This window comes from Pinus tabuliformis, chromosome J (genome assembly GCF_031772625.1).
Source record: "Pinus tabuliformis cultivar Carrire ecotype Pingquan chromosome J, CPIR1, whole genome shotgun sequence".
NCBI classification, from domain to species: Eukaryota; Viridiplantae; Streptophyta; class Pinopsida; order Pinales; family Pinaceae; genus Pinus; species Pinus tabuliformis.
Window position 1 is genome coordinate 21,283,805 of NC_142295.1, and position 16,482 is coordinate 21,300,286.

General features: G+C 38.2%; 1 protein-coding gene across 3 annotated transcripts in view; it reads left to right on the forward strand.

Annotated features, from left to right (window-relative positions):
- Nucleotides 1–16,482, forward strand: part of LOC149225213 (cation-chloride cotransporter 1-like) — a 169,763-nt gene that overhangs the window by 132,493 nt on the left and 20,788 nt on the right. For all 3 annotated transcript variants that reach the window (XM_089376997.1, XM_089376999.1, XM_089376998.1), the window contains exons 7-9: nt 8,962–9,023; nt 9,323–9,565; nt 9,699–9,813. In XM_089376997.1, the coding sequence (XP_089233123.1) occupies nt 8,962–9,023; nt 9,323–9,565; nt 9,699–9,813 (420 nt within the window). The remainder of the gene's footprint in view (nt 1–8,961; nt 9,024–9,322; nt 9,566–9,698; nt 9,814–16,482) is intronic.

The following is a 16,482-nucleotide window of genomic DNA, read 5'->3' on the forward strand; positions in this document are numbered from 1 at the left end:
TCTGCGTTTGCCTCTTTGCCTCTGCGTTGGTCTTTCGACACTATCTCTGCCTCTCTGCTATGCACTCACTACCCCTCGCTGCAACTCTGATCACTGGTTCGATTTCTCTTAGCAAACCCCACTCTAGAAAATCGAACTGACTGATCAATTTGGTGTATCTCCAACTGACCCTCAAGCCTTCTCTTATATTTTTTTTGTTGAGCCTTCAACGACCGAGATTACATCTCTAATCAACGGCTAAGATTAGATTTGGCTTGATCCATGCCATTTAGAACCTTCTTACCCAGTTTTATATTAATACCCGTTAATATTTTTATTTTCGTAAGTTTAGACTTAGGAACCCGTTAAAAATATTAATTATTTTAATATCTCCTTCATCGGATAGAATTTTCTCAAGCCATTTATGGGTCTTGGAGATCTCATGTGCTTTAGCCTCTCCGCCAATTTTCATGGCTAGAGCACATTTGATGCTACCCCAAATCAATAGGGCCAGGATTAGGGATGAATCTAATTTCAGTGTCTCAGTTACATGACAAGGGATATGATGTATACGTCATCAGAAAAAAAGTATACGTTAAGCATCCAGGCTGGAAGAGGAAACAACAAATTGGGGTTCGAAGCAACAAGTTGTATAGGTTGCAGCTCGAATCGCTGATGACACTGATAGGCAACAACTATAATGGTGAGAAGGAACAAAATGAATTATGGCACAAGCGAATGGGACACTTACACCATGGAGCACTGAGGACGCTTAAAGAGACTGTTACAAGGGTACCATTCCATCTAGGAAGGAGGTTGTGGAGTTGCCAGAGGAATACTTGAATTGTCATTAATGAATCAATTCCTCGATGATTCACTAGGGAGTTAGACCTTTTTCCTCCCTGACAATGGCGCCAAAATGTTACTGCTCAAACTAGCAGGGGGTCCTAGAGGGGCACTTGCTAAGTCAAGAGCAACAATGAAGCTAAAGGCCACTGTCACCACAACGAAAACTTCCTTCTTTTTATGGACTTTCACCAATGGGAGGAGACTCGATATATAGAGAATCACCTATGAAGGATAGATCGGCTAATATGGGTGTCAAGTGATCTCAGGGACCCTTTCCTAAGGGAGGCTCAAAAATGGGACTTGCTTGCTCTAAGGAAAGGTACAAGGCTTTCTAGGAGAAGGGGATGAGGATTTAAGGGCTAGGTTTAAGGAGTGCGAATTGTACAGGAGCTTCCAAAACCCTAGAGAATCACCTATGAAGGATAGATCGACTAATATGGGTGTCAAGTGATCTCAGGGACCCTTTCCTAAGGGAGGCTCAAAAATGGGACTTGCTTGCTTCTAAGGCAAGGTACAAGGCTTTCTAGGAGAAGGGGATGAGGATTTAAGGGCTAGGTTTAAGGAGTGCGAATTGTACAGGAGCTTCCAAAACCCTAAAATCCTTCTTGAACATGGTTTCCCAGGTTGTTTCTGGAGAGTTGACTTTTCAAAGGTATGGGACCACATGGGACCAAGTGACGCAGGTTAGGTCAAGAGGAAGGAATTTAGCAACCAATGATAGACTTGACCTAAACAAGGAGGCGAAGGGGATCAAAGAATTGATTTTTTGTCGAAGGTGCAAAATGATCCCTATGAGGAACTAGCCTAGGGAAACTTAGGGCAAAATCTAATCTCGAGGCTAGGGCTTAGGATATCTCACAACCCCACTGTCAGAATCCCTCAAATTTGGAGGAGGCCTACGACACACACCAACGCAGTAGAGGCCATGAGATCGAAGTTTTTTTATGGGTGGTTTTTCGGGAAAATGATGCCCTAGGAGCCCTAATGTGGCTAGACCTAGAATAAAGAAGGAGAGGTGAAGAAAAATGTTTCTTTAAGTGATCACCTTATGGTAGACCAATGCCAAATCCTTTGGGGAGATCGGTGTCAAGAAGAATATGATGATAGACTTTGTTTCTAGGTCAAGGAGGCTCTAAGATCAACTTCACTTGTCATTACTTCAAAGGAAAGTGACCTTAAAAGTTTTTATACTTCATTTTGCAAGGTGAAGTGGCCTATAATGATAAATTCAACCATAGAATTATGCCTAGGAGAGCTCGTTCAACATACATGGCCCATACATAGAGATATGCTATATAGAAACATAGTTCCACACTTTCATAGTAAATGAATGCAATAACTAACCCTAGTATAGCGAAAATCTCATTATCAATGTATGTGACAAAGTAAAAGAATAAATAGCATTAAATTTGTACTTACATGTAAGAGAATATATCCAACCACCAATAAACTTGCCAATCAAGAAGCTCCAAGATAAGAAAAGACAATCCATACATCAAAATTCATCCTTTCTCCAAAATTTTGTCCACGAAGATGGAATAGCGAAAATTTCAAGAGAGTACAACTCCAAAACCAAGTGATGTTGAGAAATGAACTGTCATCATTTGTATTTATACACCTCTAAGGAGTTCGATTTAGCTATTTGAGCCTACATTAGCCCCTAAAATAGAAATAATGTGCAAATAACTAACTTTTGGTGACAAGCCCACCAAACTAGCTCATAAACAAAATAACAAGCCTCTCAAGAGGTCGAGTGATCAATAATACATATCGTTGGGATCTCTAAGAAGCCTGATGAAGTCCACAAGTTCCATAATGATGAATAGGCTTCCAAAAGTAATGGACAAGGGGTTGCTCTCTTTCTCTCCACATAATAAACCTGTGGTGCTTCCAATGGGTGTGAGGGCACACAAGTGACCTCATGTGTCTCCATGTAAGTTGAAGATGCCTGTAGATCATCTATAAGGGCTCAGATGATGGTGTATGTGATGTCACATCAACATACAAGTTTTGGGTCATCTGCCAAGTGCATGGTACAACTGTGGCGTTGTTTGGGCAAAGGTGAACTAGGTGCATCTTCCTCGTCTAATAGGTGGATATCGAGCAATCTATGAACATATCTAGGTATCCATGGAGAGTTGTCTACTGCTGTGGAGGCCTATGGCTCTCAACACACACCCTACATGTGCAAATGTAGCCCTCTGGAGGGTTAGGACCCCGTATAGGGAGACCAAACCCAAGATGGAGACCACCTGCAATCCTGCATAAGATCCAATCCGTCCCCTAGCCTTTGAGACTTGAGTACAACAAGTCATTAAGGAAATCCGAGTAAAGGAGCTTACAAACCATGGACAACAGGTGGGGACTTCATAACAGGATGCCCTTCCATAATGGGCTTTGGCATGTGCTAATATCTCCAAGCTCCAAGTGGGGTTAACCAAGTATCCTATTAGGTGGTTTCTACTTCTAAAGGGGATAGTATGTCCAAGGTACATCCTTTAAAGGGTGGTGGCATGTGATGGAGAGATGAATGGAGTAGGGAATGAAAGGGGCAGCCTTGGGTCACATGCTAGGGTACAAGGGTAGCCAATACAAGGGAAGCCCAAACTTGGGTATATAATGTATAGGAGGGGTCAAGCATGGTACATGAGGTGCTTCGACTTTGATTTTTCCACCCTTCTTTATATGCCTTTTATGATTTTTCTTTAATTGACTGCTCGGGGCTCAAGGGGTAAGAACATGATGTGTGAGATAACAGTGGATACCCCCTTTAAGGTAGGGTGGTTCATTTCCCACCAGGGGTTGGGACAATCATGGGTTCCTAAATGATAAAGGAGGCTCATCTAGGGCCTGTAGGGAGTAAGGTGATGGCCATGATGATGGGGTGGAGCTCATGCATTGGATTTTTCCCAAGTGCTAAATGTGTTTGTCCCATCCATCTTTTGCATTTTGTGGTAGATTTTCTCGTTGGATGTGGCCAATTATGCTTTTACTTTATTTTTCAACTACATCAACCTCCGGGGCATCATTCCAAGCCCGACCCAAGGTGTGGGCAAGGGGAAGGCTAACCATATGTGGACCCAGGTGGGAGAAATGATGAATGGGGTTATAATGAGTGGAAGGAGAGTAATATATGTGTATGAGGGAGTGGGACCACGCAATCAAAATTAGGGTTTCCCATGTAGTACCATCCTTAAAGCCCAAGGGCCAGTAAAAGAGATCCCACAGGTCTAGGGTCCAAGGTTAACATCCAAAAGAGGTTTAGGGGACAAGAGCACAAACCTAGCCCACTCTTTCCGTTGAACCCCCCCCATTAAACCATTCCCAGAACTGTCCATGATAAGCAAGCTACAATGCTCAATTACCAAATGACAAGGCATATCTTTAGGTTCGGGAGGCCCACCTTCAAACATACGATCATGGCAGATGGGTGAAGGACAACATGGCTGGCTCAAGTGGCAGAGAAATGGCACAATGAGCTAGTTGGTGGCTTCAAGGGGCTGCTGGCTTCCGGCTGAGGGCCATCTTGGAGAAATTTTTTCTCCTAGGGATATCACCCACAAAATGGTGGGTAACAGAAGCACAGGTGAAAGGGCCAAGTTTGCTTGGGGTCAAGGCTGAGAGTTTGCTGTGCACAGGAAGAGGCCAAGAGTGTTGAAGCCGAATTCCAGCAGGCAAACAATGAATGTGGGGAGGCTGAAAAGGTTGACGCCTCATTTATGGAGGGGCTGAATAGCTTCAGGTGTGCCAAACTTGTGGAGACAGCCAACATGATTGCAGATCAAAATTCCGGGGGTCAAGTTGCCAGGTTCCATTGTTGTAATTTTTGTGTTTTCTCTGTGGGTTGATTTCCATGTTAAAGGGGCCCATAATTTTTTAGAGTAATAGAAAGTGAACGAAAATTTGTTGGGCATATTTTTCTGTTGTGTTATGTGACTGGTTTTTCATCTATTTCCTGCGTTCATTTAAATGTTAAAATACCAGTGCATTTATTTTCAGCAGTTTTCACAAAAACGTTTTACTGGGTGAAATATTTTTTGGGTATAAAATAAACAGGTAGGAAAATCAAAATCAGATCTGGTATTAAAAATTAAAGTTAACATGAGTATCATGATCACTATTATATTCAATTATTTTTTTCCAGACAGGAAATGCCTTGTCAAAGCTAGAAAACGCTTCTCACTTAGTCTTACACCCTATTTGAAAAAGATTAAAGGAATCAAAACTACTGTTTTCATATGTATCCGTGGTCTCATCATACCTGTCATCTGTCCATCTGTGACTTGACCCTGCATAAGCATCATCGGAATGGGGGGTTGTTGAGACCATAGAAAGATCCTTTAAGAATTGGATTTTTATTTTTCTGAAATTAATATCTGGATCTGAGTGCTACTGTGGACAAGTTGCTTCTGATTCATAAGATAATCAGTCCATGGAGCAGTTTGATACTCATCTTCAAATGTTTTGGGATCATTCATTCATTTCCTTCGAAAATCAACAGCATGGTGTTGGTGTTGTGTTACAAGTCCAGGGCTAATACTTATCCGCGCGATACAAACACATGGGTTTCTGGCTACACTGTAAATCGATTGAATACAATAAAACCAATTATAATGGAAACATCCATGCTTGCAAGCATGGATGATGGGACTCGGGAGCAGTCTTGGTTTTCATAATACCTATTTGAACCAGAACATAAAATACTTTCTTTTTGGTCTTCATAAATCTCGTGGAATAATTTGGTCAGAGGACCATCATAGAAAAACTGCAAAATGTAAGTTTCATCCTCTGCCCCTGCACTGTCAACCTCAGAGAGCTGTTCAGATTTCATCTCATCAATGATGTCACTCATAAAGTGATCCTTGGCTATTAGGACTTTGTTACATCTTTTATTAAAGATCTTCCAACAGATATCCTGTTCTTTGTCAATTGGGTTTAGCTCGGATGGTTAGGAGATGTTGTTATCCTCCCCTCCTAGGTTCAATTCCTGGATGTGACATGTTGAGCTCATAATGAGTATTTTAGTATTTTTTTTAATGGCTTCGAGTTTTCTTGTCTGAGCAGTCTTTCAATTACCAAAACATGCATATTCCTCATATGGAATATTAAGATATTTCTCATATGGAATATTAAGATATTTCTCATGGAAAAAAAATGGTTATCCTGTTCTTCATCCATGCTGTCTGAGTTATACACCTGTCCTTTGACAATGCGGAGCTTGTCTGGGTTAATTCTGTGCTTGCACCAGCAGTCACATTGTCTACTTATCAAGAAAGAATATCCAACTTGCTCAGCGGGATGGTAATTTAAACTATCTTCAAGATAAGAGGACAAATAGGCCACCGAAACAAGTCTGACCTTAATTTCATCATAAACCCTGTCCACCTTGGACATAGCAGAAGCATTTCTTTTCTCTTTACATCTAGCAGGAAGATCCGCATGATCTTTAATGGCTTTTGTATGTACGTCCCTGTCTTCATAGGTTGAATTCTGTAGGAGGCCATATCTCTGTTTAAAAACTGGATAATAGGGCCTTCATCATCAAGGAGTGCCAAGCCTACACAGTGCTCTGAAGTCCAATCAGCTTCACTTGAACTTTTCTGAACTCTGAAACATGCTGCTGTACTTTGACATGGTTTAGTTCTGCTGTAGGGCTAGGTTTTTCATAGAACAGCCCATCCATTAAGAATTGATGTTTTGAACCTGAAGTGTCTTTTGCAGTGGTGGTTTCATCATGTTCGAGAAGCAGTGTAAGATGTTGATCTGTATCCAGGATTTGCTGGTTTTCTAAATTAATCAAAATAGTTTTTCCTAAATTAATGAAAATCCTATCACGTGACCAGTGTTCTCCCACGTGCATAACACAATTCAGATCCGAAGGATAGGAGAATCTCTTTAAGGACCTCTAGTGCTGAAGATAAATCATAGTATAGATGAAATGTTTCTAGCACAAGAGAGAGGAGAACATGATACAATAGCGGCCTTACAAGTTACAATAGATGATGACAGCCCTGGATATTTCCTCAAATAAACTCCAAAACCTGCATGATATTTCCTCTAATAAACTCCAAACCTGCATGAGATATTATTGATTACAGCCCAAGAGTATAATGATTTCTCGACAATGAAAACAAACCATTTGCCAAATGGATCATTCCTCTTGTTATAGCCTTCTTTTCTAACTTCTTAGGGAATAAAATACTATTGGAGGGTTCTAGGTTTCCCTATAAGTAAGGCACTTCCACAAACTAAGTCTTTGAAGATGTCAAATAGCCCGAGTGTCATTTCTCATGCAAGGTGTCCCATAAAAAAACTGTTTTTTTTCATTCTAGAGGCTTCTGAGTGGCATGCAGCCTTTAATTATGGTTAATATCTCATAGATAAAACAATTAAATTCACTTTCTAGAGTCTTCTAAATGTACTTCCGACAAATTATGGCTTAAGTCCTCCTTTAATGACATTTTGTTATTAGGTGCACAGTGCGTGGGCTAGGATGATGGATGGCCTCAATATGTTATAGCTCCGTGCCATGAATGTACTCTTGTATTTCCTTTAAAGCTGGACGGCTCATGAACAGGGGTGTACCTATCGTTGTAGAAGTGTCTTGAATGCTACAGGCCCTCATTTTAAGAAGGACGTTTCATCATAATGCCATGTAGAGAAATGTAGAACATGCCTTGTGAGATGTGGAAGGTGCCCATAAAGATAATCATGCCGTAAAATATGCCTCTGGGAATGTGAAAATGCATCAAAAATATTCTTCATGAAAGAATTGCATCAACATGTGTGGTATTGCTCCCTTATCTTCAATGCGTTGCATCATCTATAGGTAACAGGCAGGATAGCAAAATTAGATCATCTTAGTGCTGGTCATTCTCAGGAGGAAATTACCAGGCAAAATATCAAAATGCTGACAGTGGTTGACAGAATTGATTGCTCCTTTTCTGGCCATGTCATCAATCAAGTTGTTGCTGTTTCTTGACATTCTTATTCCCGGCCACTCTCTGGGGACATTATCAGGCTTAACACCATCATGTTCATGGCTGTAGACTTGGTGGATGGCACCTCTTATGACTTTGATACTGACTATGGCGTTGCTCTTCCTTGACATTCTACTTGTGTCAGTCACTTTCTCTTACTGCAGTATTATTTATTACACTGTTTAGTTCTAACCCTGAGTTCATTCCCTTTCTATCTTATTGTGTACTTTTTCTCTAGTGTAGGCTTTAGATTTTGGTTTTTATTTTTTGAGATGTTCTAGGTTCTTTTATTGTTGTTAATCACTGTTCTTTAGAGGTCTACTGACCTATTTTGGTCATTCGTAGACATCAATATAGTGTCATTTCATATGGGAAAATTTCTTTCTTTGGTCGACTATACATTTCTGAGGCTTGGTGGCGAGAGTGCCAAGAACAGTAACAGTGAAATAGGCCTTGTTAAAATTCTTCTGGCAAACTTTGCATCTGCTGGAACTAGACTTAGCAAACTGATTGGTATTGTGGTGAAATTTAAACAAAGTCTATTTCTATTGGGGAATAAATGATAGAAACAAGCAGGTGTGAAATGAAATGCTGGCTTTTGGTTAGTAATTTCCAAAAACAGTCTTGTTCTATGATGGATGTAAAGCAAGAAAAATATTTGGAAGGTCTTACTCGAAGTTGATCTATCAGAATGGTAGGATATAAGAGGAACTGAGACGTCCCAGACCATTAGTAATTTCAAAAGCATTAAAATGAAGTAAACCAGGGTGACTAGAATTAGAGAAGTCTTCGTTTTAAGTCCTTGAAATCATCAATGATGAAATGTCTTTGAGACACAGGCATTTGACCATAGATAGAGTTTTGACTATATCGGTGACCTTTGAAGAGCATCAGTGTCATGATATCACAAACCATATAGCTATTTCATGGTGGAACATGCATATGATCGTTTTGTAACTTGTAACTTTATCTCTAATCTGCAATTCCATGTCTATGGTCAAATGTCTTTGATAATTTTTATGCTTATTTTTGTTACTTTAAAGTCTTGATCAGTCTAAGTTTTTGTTTGTTGGCGTGTAAAGTTTCTTGTTCTGTTAGCTTTATATATTAAACCCTTTTTTGAAGTCTTCTAAACTTTGGGATGCTTTTCCAGGTATATTTTAGGAGCTGTTGAGACCTTTCTGGATGCTGTACCAAGTGCTGGAATTTTTAAAGGTAATATACAAGAGCTTTATTTAGAATATAGCTTCAGTTGGACTTGGCATTGTTATGTTGGAGTCGAGCATGGGAAGCAAATAACTCTTCAGATTTAAATTGACCGGGTTATCTTTAGTAGGGAAGTTTACCCTATTGCTTGATCATTCCTGTACAAAAGAAATTGCTCATTTTGTTTATTAATTCATTTTATAACCCTTATAATATAGGAACATGTTCGTCTATTCAGATTACATTTCATGTGGGTTGTCTTGTATAATTTTCTTTTTTCTTTTTTGTTTGTGTTCTGTGACTAGCAGAGAGTGCAACGAATCTGAATGCAACTTCCATAACAGGGACACCTTCTGAAGCAACTATACTGACCCCGAGTTTGCATGATTTACAAGTTTATGGAGTAGTTGTAACCATTATTTTATGTTTTGTTGTATTTGGCGGGGTGAAAATAATCAACAAGGTTGCACCAGCTTTCCTTATTCCTGTTCTGTTATCACTATTCTGCATTTTTATTGGCATATTTGCCTCCCCAGGTCATCATGATAAATGTGAGTGGAATTATTTTTATCATCATATCTTTCTTCTTTTGATTGCTTAGCTTATTGTTTCCACCGAATTATGGTTTTTTGTTTCTTGTGCATGTTATTAATTTTGATGGGGTAAATGGCATCCTCATCACAGCAAAAATTACTGGATTAAGATGGCATACGTTCAAGCATAACTGGAATTCAGAGTACCAGCACACCAATCGAGCTGGTATTCCTGCTCCAGATGGATTAATTTATTGGAATTTTGAGTAAGTAAATTTCTGCGTACCTCATTTTGCAATGTATGCTTGTTTACAAATGACTACAAAGTCATCTAGGTAATATACACTCTCGTGTATGTGACCATGAGTGGATTTGTTAGTAACTACAAAACAAATCTTGAATGTTCAAAGAAATGTGCACACATTTGTCATTATTGTTAAATGGCTTGCACCCCTGATGTACGGTTGTTTAATAAAGTAAGCGTATTATTCTTTCCTATTATTTTTAGTGGGAAGTTTATTCTATATTGCTAATTGTCTTTTTATGTAAGCATTAGTTCTTTCAATGAGCTTACCTATCACAACCTTTGTAGAAAACTACTAAAATATCAGCCAATTAATCAAGTAATACAACAAAAGTAATGAATTCAAGGTTACATCAGGTCCAGTTACAAATGTTCTCTCCGATTTGTACTTATAGGTCTATCACTTCATATTACTCTCGACCGGATAATATACATTGATTTCACTACTCTTCAAACTATGATGATCTAATAAAGGTGGTTAACTAACCGTAATTATGTGAATTCTAATACTACTCTAATTATGGCTACCATGCAAGCTGAAGCTAACATGTCGATATTAATAGCTTGCTTTTTGATTGTAAAAAAATTGAGTTCTGTATATGGGAGAAAATGAAGTTTCTGTTTGACACATTTGCTATTCCAATGATTTTTGTATGGTTGTGAAGTTTGCGGGTGTAGTATCTGTAGGGAGGCATGGAGGAAGATTGAGCAAATGCAGAAGTGTTTTATAATAAATAATCATATTAATAGCAATATGTCCTACCCTACCATTCTTTGAGAGTTGGGTAAGGTTGTAATAAGTTACTTATTATACAACTATAAGCTGGCTAAAATGAAAACAGAAAGGCTTCTTCCCATAATGACAAATATTGGTGAAAGACACACAAGGCTAGAGAGTATGAACCTGGGATTATACTTCCTGGCTCCATTTTTGAGGAATAGTGACAGAGTCGCCCTTAAGAATATTAACACCATTAATAGTACTATCACAACTAATACTAAAGAAAGATTCTGATATTGTGATGAGGTTGAGAATAAGAAAAAGTTGATTTACTACAAAGAAACCATCAACCCTAAAATATGTCGGAGAAACTAGTATGGCAGCTATTTAAACAATTCTCCTTATCGTTAATAATTGCTTGTGAACTTTAGTTAGCTTCTTATTGTTCTTTATTATATTCTTTCATCAAACAATTATCAAGAGCATAAACAATAAAGACAATGGACACAAGAAGTAGGCTCCAAGCCAGGGCAAAATCCTTCCAAGGGGAAAACCCAAAAGAATCTCTTCTCTTCTTATAGAATCAGATCAAATGAGAAAACCAAGACCCAAAGACCAAAGCTAAACCTCCTCCAAGCACCAAGTCAGCCCTCCAAATGATCTCCTTCTAAGACAATACAGGATGCACCAAAGTTAACGAAAGTCAACTCCTTCAAGATTTACATCAATCAAGGTTTTGGCCTCCACTTCAGATCTACAACTTTGGCATGCAACTTTCGGCCCTGCAGCAGCTACAGAAACCCTAGTTTTCTTCACACGTTTGAGACAGATGTGTACAAAAATCAGAATTTCGGTTTCTTCTTAAGATGCTTCCTTCTCCCAGAACTTTTCTCTCTTTTCTCTTCTTCTTTCTTGCTTGATCGAACTGCAGAAGTGTGTCCTAATCAGATCGAACTATCTTCCTTTATATATGCTTCACATGAGGTTGAATGGGCCTCTCCTAGTCCGACTTGTCACTGGTAGGGCCGACTTGTTCTTGGAGGCTATTTTGACTTTCTAAACTCAAAAATAAATTCTTTTACTTGTTACAACTTGCCCAAATGGGCCTTATACAAATGATATTGACTTTCTTGACTCATGACAATAATTCTTATGACTTGACAAACCCTAGGAGCATGAAATGCATGCTTGACCTAGATGACCATTTAAAAGAAGCATGAAACCCATGCTTAAAAATAATATTTTTCTTTCTTCTTTTGCTTGTTACATAAGATATACATAATGACACGAGTACAATGACAATTATGAAGACCGAAACTAGTTACATTTTCCAACAAAATAGAGGACTAAAATATCTTTCCAACATCGCTAGCTTCATGAAGAATATATATGTTGCTAAAATAAGAGGAAATCCTGAAGCCGTGTGATCGACAAGACACAAAACTCTTTGGAAGGAAATAATTTGTAAAGTTTGTGAACCTAAGAAGGTAGAAGATGTAAATCATTTTCTCTTGGAGTGCATCATATACACAAATATTAGATCTCATTTTCAAAACATTTGTCACACTATGAGCATCTATAATGCAGTTATCCATGTAAATCAAAGTGAACTTGGTGATCTTCTAACCAAGTTATTTGACCTTAGAAGCAACATAATTTAATCGAGAGGCTGAACTTTTCATTGTAAAGTTCTGATAGACCAATGTTGGTCTCAGTGGATGGTAACAACATGATCCTCATCAATAAAAATTCGGAAAATAGAAAACAAGATCTTTGTTAATTTCTATTGTTCCTTGTTACTTTAGGCTAAAGTCTCTGTTTGTCCCATATATTCTAAATTTGAACATGATGGAATGCTTATCTATTTTATATGCTAATTCTTATAGTTGCATAATCGTTTTTTATTTTTATTTTTTAAATTGTTTCCTTCGAAAAAATTTTATATTCCAAAAGAGAATATACATATGACTGTCCAATGGACTACTGGCCAAAAGAACCTATCCAGGGATACTCAAACTCTACACACAACTCCATAACAAGTGCATCATATCAACCCTTTGTCTTGCCAGGGAGGCATACGACCTTGGCACACCATTACTGGATGACCACATCCATATTCTTGCCTAAAGTTTAGACTTAGCATATCTAAAATACATCATATACAACACTGTATAACACATTTAGCAGTCACAGTGTCATCTCAAAAGAAAGTTTAAAAGAGGGTCTCCATGCTCTTAGTTTCCTGAGAGGATGCCCCTGTCTAGCCCCATCGAAAAAGCCCCAGGGAGTATCAAAGTCCAGATTGGGCATAGCAGGCAGCCATTCTTTTTTCTTTTCGGGGTGCACTTAAACTCCTTGGTGAGTTTTTCGATCAGCTCTGTGATTACCTTAGCTGGGATGAGTCTATCCTGAAAATCTGCCATATTGTGTGCCCACCAAATAAAATAAACCAATTGGCATATGAAAGACCCATGGTTTCTTACCTCTGCATCAATTAACCAAACTTGGACAGTCTGATCCAGACGGTTCCCACTCCAAACAATATTTAGCTTGAATGTGTTTGTCACTAGGCCCCAGACCTGGCTAGCTAAAGAACAAGATACGAAAAGATGGTTAATAGTATTGGTCTCTTGTTTGCACAAAGCACACATGTTTGGACCTGTTTAGCTTCTTTTGATCCCATTGTCCCAGGTAAGAAGTTTATTGTTGAGTGCGAGCTGAAGTGCTATTTGGGATTTTAATGATCCTTATAACATTCATATTTGCCCCATAACCAACATCGTTGACCCTGTACTTCTTTCTCCATGAGAGCTCTGTATCCCAGCTTGCTTGTGTAGCCCTGTGAGGTGGAGTTTTTGACAAGACTAAAACGTCATGTTCCTCTTTATTCATCTTGATATGGTTAGAACATAGAACCCCCATATAGTTGTGCCATTCTTGGGCTAGATCTTCTATTAGAATAAATCTTCCCTTGTTTTCCATCTGTCCCTGTTGAAAACCAGGACCCCTTGCTTCCATGCATTCCATAATGAATATACTCCTCCTTCATTATGCCAATTTAGTAATTTCTCGTCCCATTAGAAAGCTTGAACTCGTTGCACACGTTTTCCCAAGGATCCTCCCTGATCCTTATGCTTTTCCCATCACCAATCTTCCATACTAGTTACCACCTACCTTGCCACCACAAGGAAAACCTCCACCAAAGTTCTTCATGTTGAAAATAGTACTAAAGAGAGGTGTTACTAGGCTTTTATCATTTTTAGCCTAGTGAACACATCAATTACTTTTGTCTCCATGATATTTATGAGCTATATTAATGTCATGGCTAGAAAAGGTACTTAGAAGTGTTGTATCATGTACTTTTTCTAATATTAAAGTCACTTGTACTTTATAAAGTGACTTTATGTGTAAAGTACTAAGTGTACTTTTCTAATATTAAAGGGAGGTGAAAAATCACTTTATGAGAAAAAATATAAAAGGTACACAACTTGAAAAAGGTACTAGGAGACTTTGAAGTGATGGGGTCAATGTATGAGGGAAGGGGGTCATTTGGGAGAACTGATCTCAACTACACATCTTGAGATTTGAGGATGAAATTTCAACCATTGGATCCTAGGTTTAGGGATTCAATCTTTTCCAGGGAAACAAAAGAGGAAAAAGGGAAATCCTTCTTCACTTCACACTTGAGAGAGCATGAGAAGAGAGGAGAGGAGAAGCTTCAAGGCGAGAAGGAGAAATTGCAGCCAAGGAAGGGGTACAAATTCCTAGGAAGGGACTGTACTAGCAACACGAAAATCGAGGAGTAGAGGCATGATTTTCTAGGAGAAAGGTTGCACAAAATTTGAGGAGATTGGCAGCACAGAATTCGAGGCAGCAGGCATGAAAAGCAAGGAGCAGACCAGCACAAAGTTCAAGGAGGAACAATGCTAGTCTGGACTGAAATTCGAGGCATGAATTTCGAGGTTGTCACCTACAAGCAGTATGATTTTTGAGGTAGATTTCAGCAGCTGTTAGGAATGAATTTCGAGGAGGTACATTCAACAATTGGCACAGAAATAGAGGCTGATTCTGGGCACGAATTCCAAGGAGCTGAGCTGTGTGAAAAAATGCAGAAATTCTAGGTATGTAAGTTTGCAGAAATCTGAAAAATTCAGTGGGCACAAATTTCCAGAAATGAGCATTTAATGCTATAGCAGAAAAGGGAGATAAGTACTGTGTTTGTTTTATGTACTTATTTTAAATTTCTCAAGCAATAAAATTCCCCTTTGAAGACTGGTTTTCCCCAAGAGGCTGTGGTGTTTTTTCCGGGGTCAGATTGACCAAAAACTAGTGTCTCAAATATGTTGAATGCTTCCATAATTTTTTGCATTAATTCTCAGCTGATAGGAAAATGAAAAATTAGTAGAAGCACTCTTTAATGTTTGCAATAAATACATTCTGAAATTTATATCAGCATGAAAAAAATGTGGGTTGGGCCGAAACAAACACATGCAAACTTGTAAACTGGGTTAATGGTGCAAATCATTTATTTTCTACACTTCAAACCACCAATCCTTTCTTGGTTGGTTTGCAGGGACAACTGAGATGAACAAAGTTAGCTCACACAAAATATTCAGAATATCTGGTATGTGAAAATATCCATAAGGATGAATAATATTATATGTAAGTGTTTGAGTACAAATGATATGATATGGAATACAATGAGGGTACCCCCTACATATATACCTAGGAGGGATGCTCTTTCATGAATAGTCATGTCACTTAGGACATGTCCTTTCATTATGCTAATTGTTATTGTTTATATTACTTTACACATTTATGGTCATGACATTACCTTCTCTTTAGAAATGCTTTTTCTTGAAAGCATATTAATGAAAAGGTTTGATATCTTTTTCTTGGGGTTGTAATATCTCCACATTTTTCCCAATGAATGCTGAACAAAATTGTTGAACAATAAAATGATTTAAGCATCCCAATTTGATTCTGTGAAACTTTGCACTAGTGTTGATAAGATTAGCAATTTTTTGTTGATTTCCTGAAAAATTGCGATTTTTTATGCTCCTCGATTTTTCGATGCCCAATAATCGTGATTCTTCCCAAAAAATTGTGCCATGACACAAAAAATCATTGGAACGACGAGCCTACGAGGTTTTAAAGAAACTTTTGGGTTTTTCTTGCCCATTTTGGTTTTTTTTTGTTGGAGAAGGAGGAGACCTTGTGGTAATCTCCAAGGAGGGATTGAGGGTTGAACAACCATTATCATCACCAACCAAGCTTTTCTTAGTGGATCAAAGGTTCAAGATCATTTGCCAAATCAATCAGATAGACTTCTCATCTTCCATTTGTAGGTATGTTCTTAAATACTCCCATGGTAATGATTTTTTCCATACATTTAGGCAATGTTATCAGAACTGAAATGATGATCGAACCGAAAATCCTTGTGGACCGGGAACTAGTGAAAAAACCAAACCAAAAAACCGGTCAACCAAAAACACATATATATATATATATATATATATATATATATAAACCAAAAAACCGGTTTATATATATACATGTGCATCCATATGAATCTAAACCATTTATACACAAGCAAAAGTTCTCATTTATATAGCATGGAAGGGTGCACATAACCAAAATAGCATTGAGTGCAGTCCATCCCTGAACCGAAAATACATCAACAAATAGGCTCTAGATGGCCTCTAGGATCCAAAAAAAATCATGCTACAACAAATACCTACAAATCATCAAAATCATTGCCTATATTGGGTTCTTTGTCATTAATATAACCCTCCAAACATTAAAATAAGATAGAAAAAATGTAGCATGTCAAGCCAAGATTTTGTTTGAGTGATGGGTACATTTTTAGTAGTCATGATAGAGGAGTTCGACAACCAATGCCACTAACAT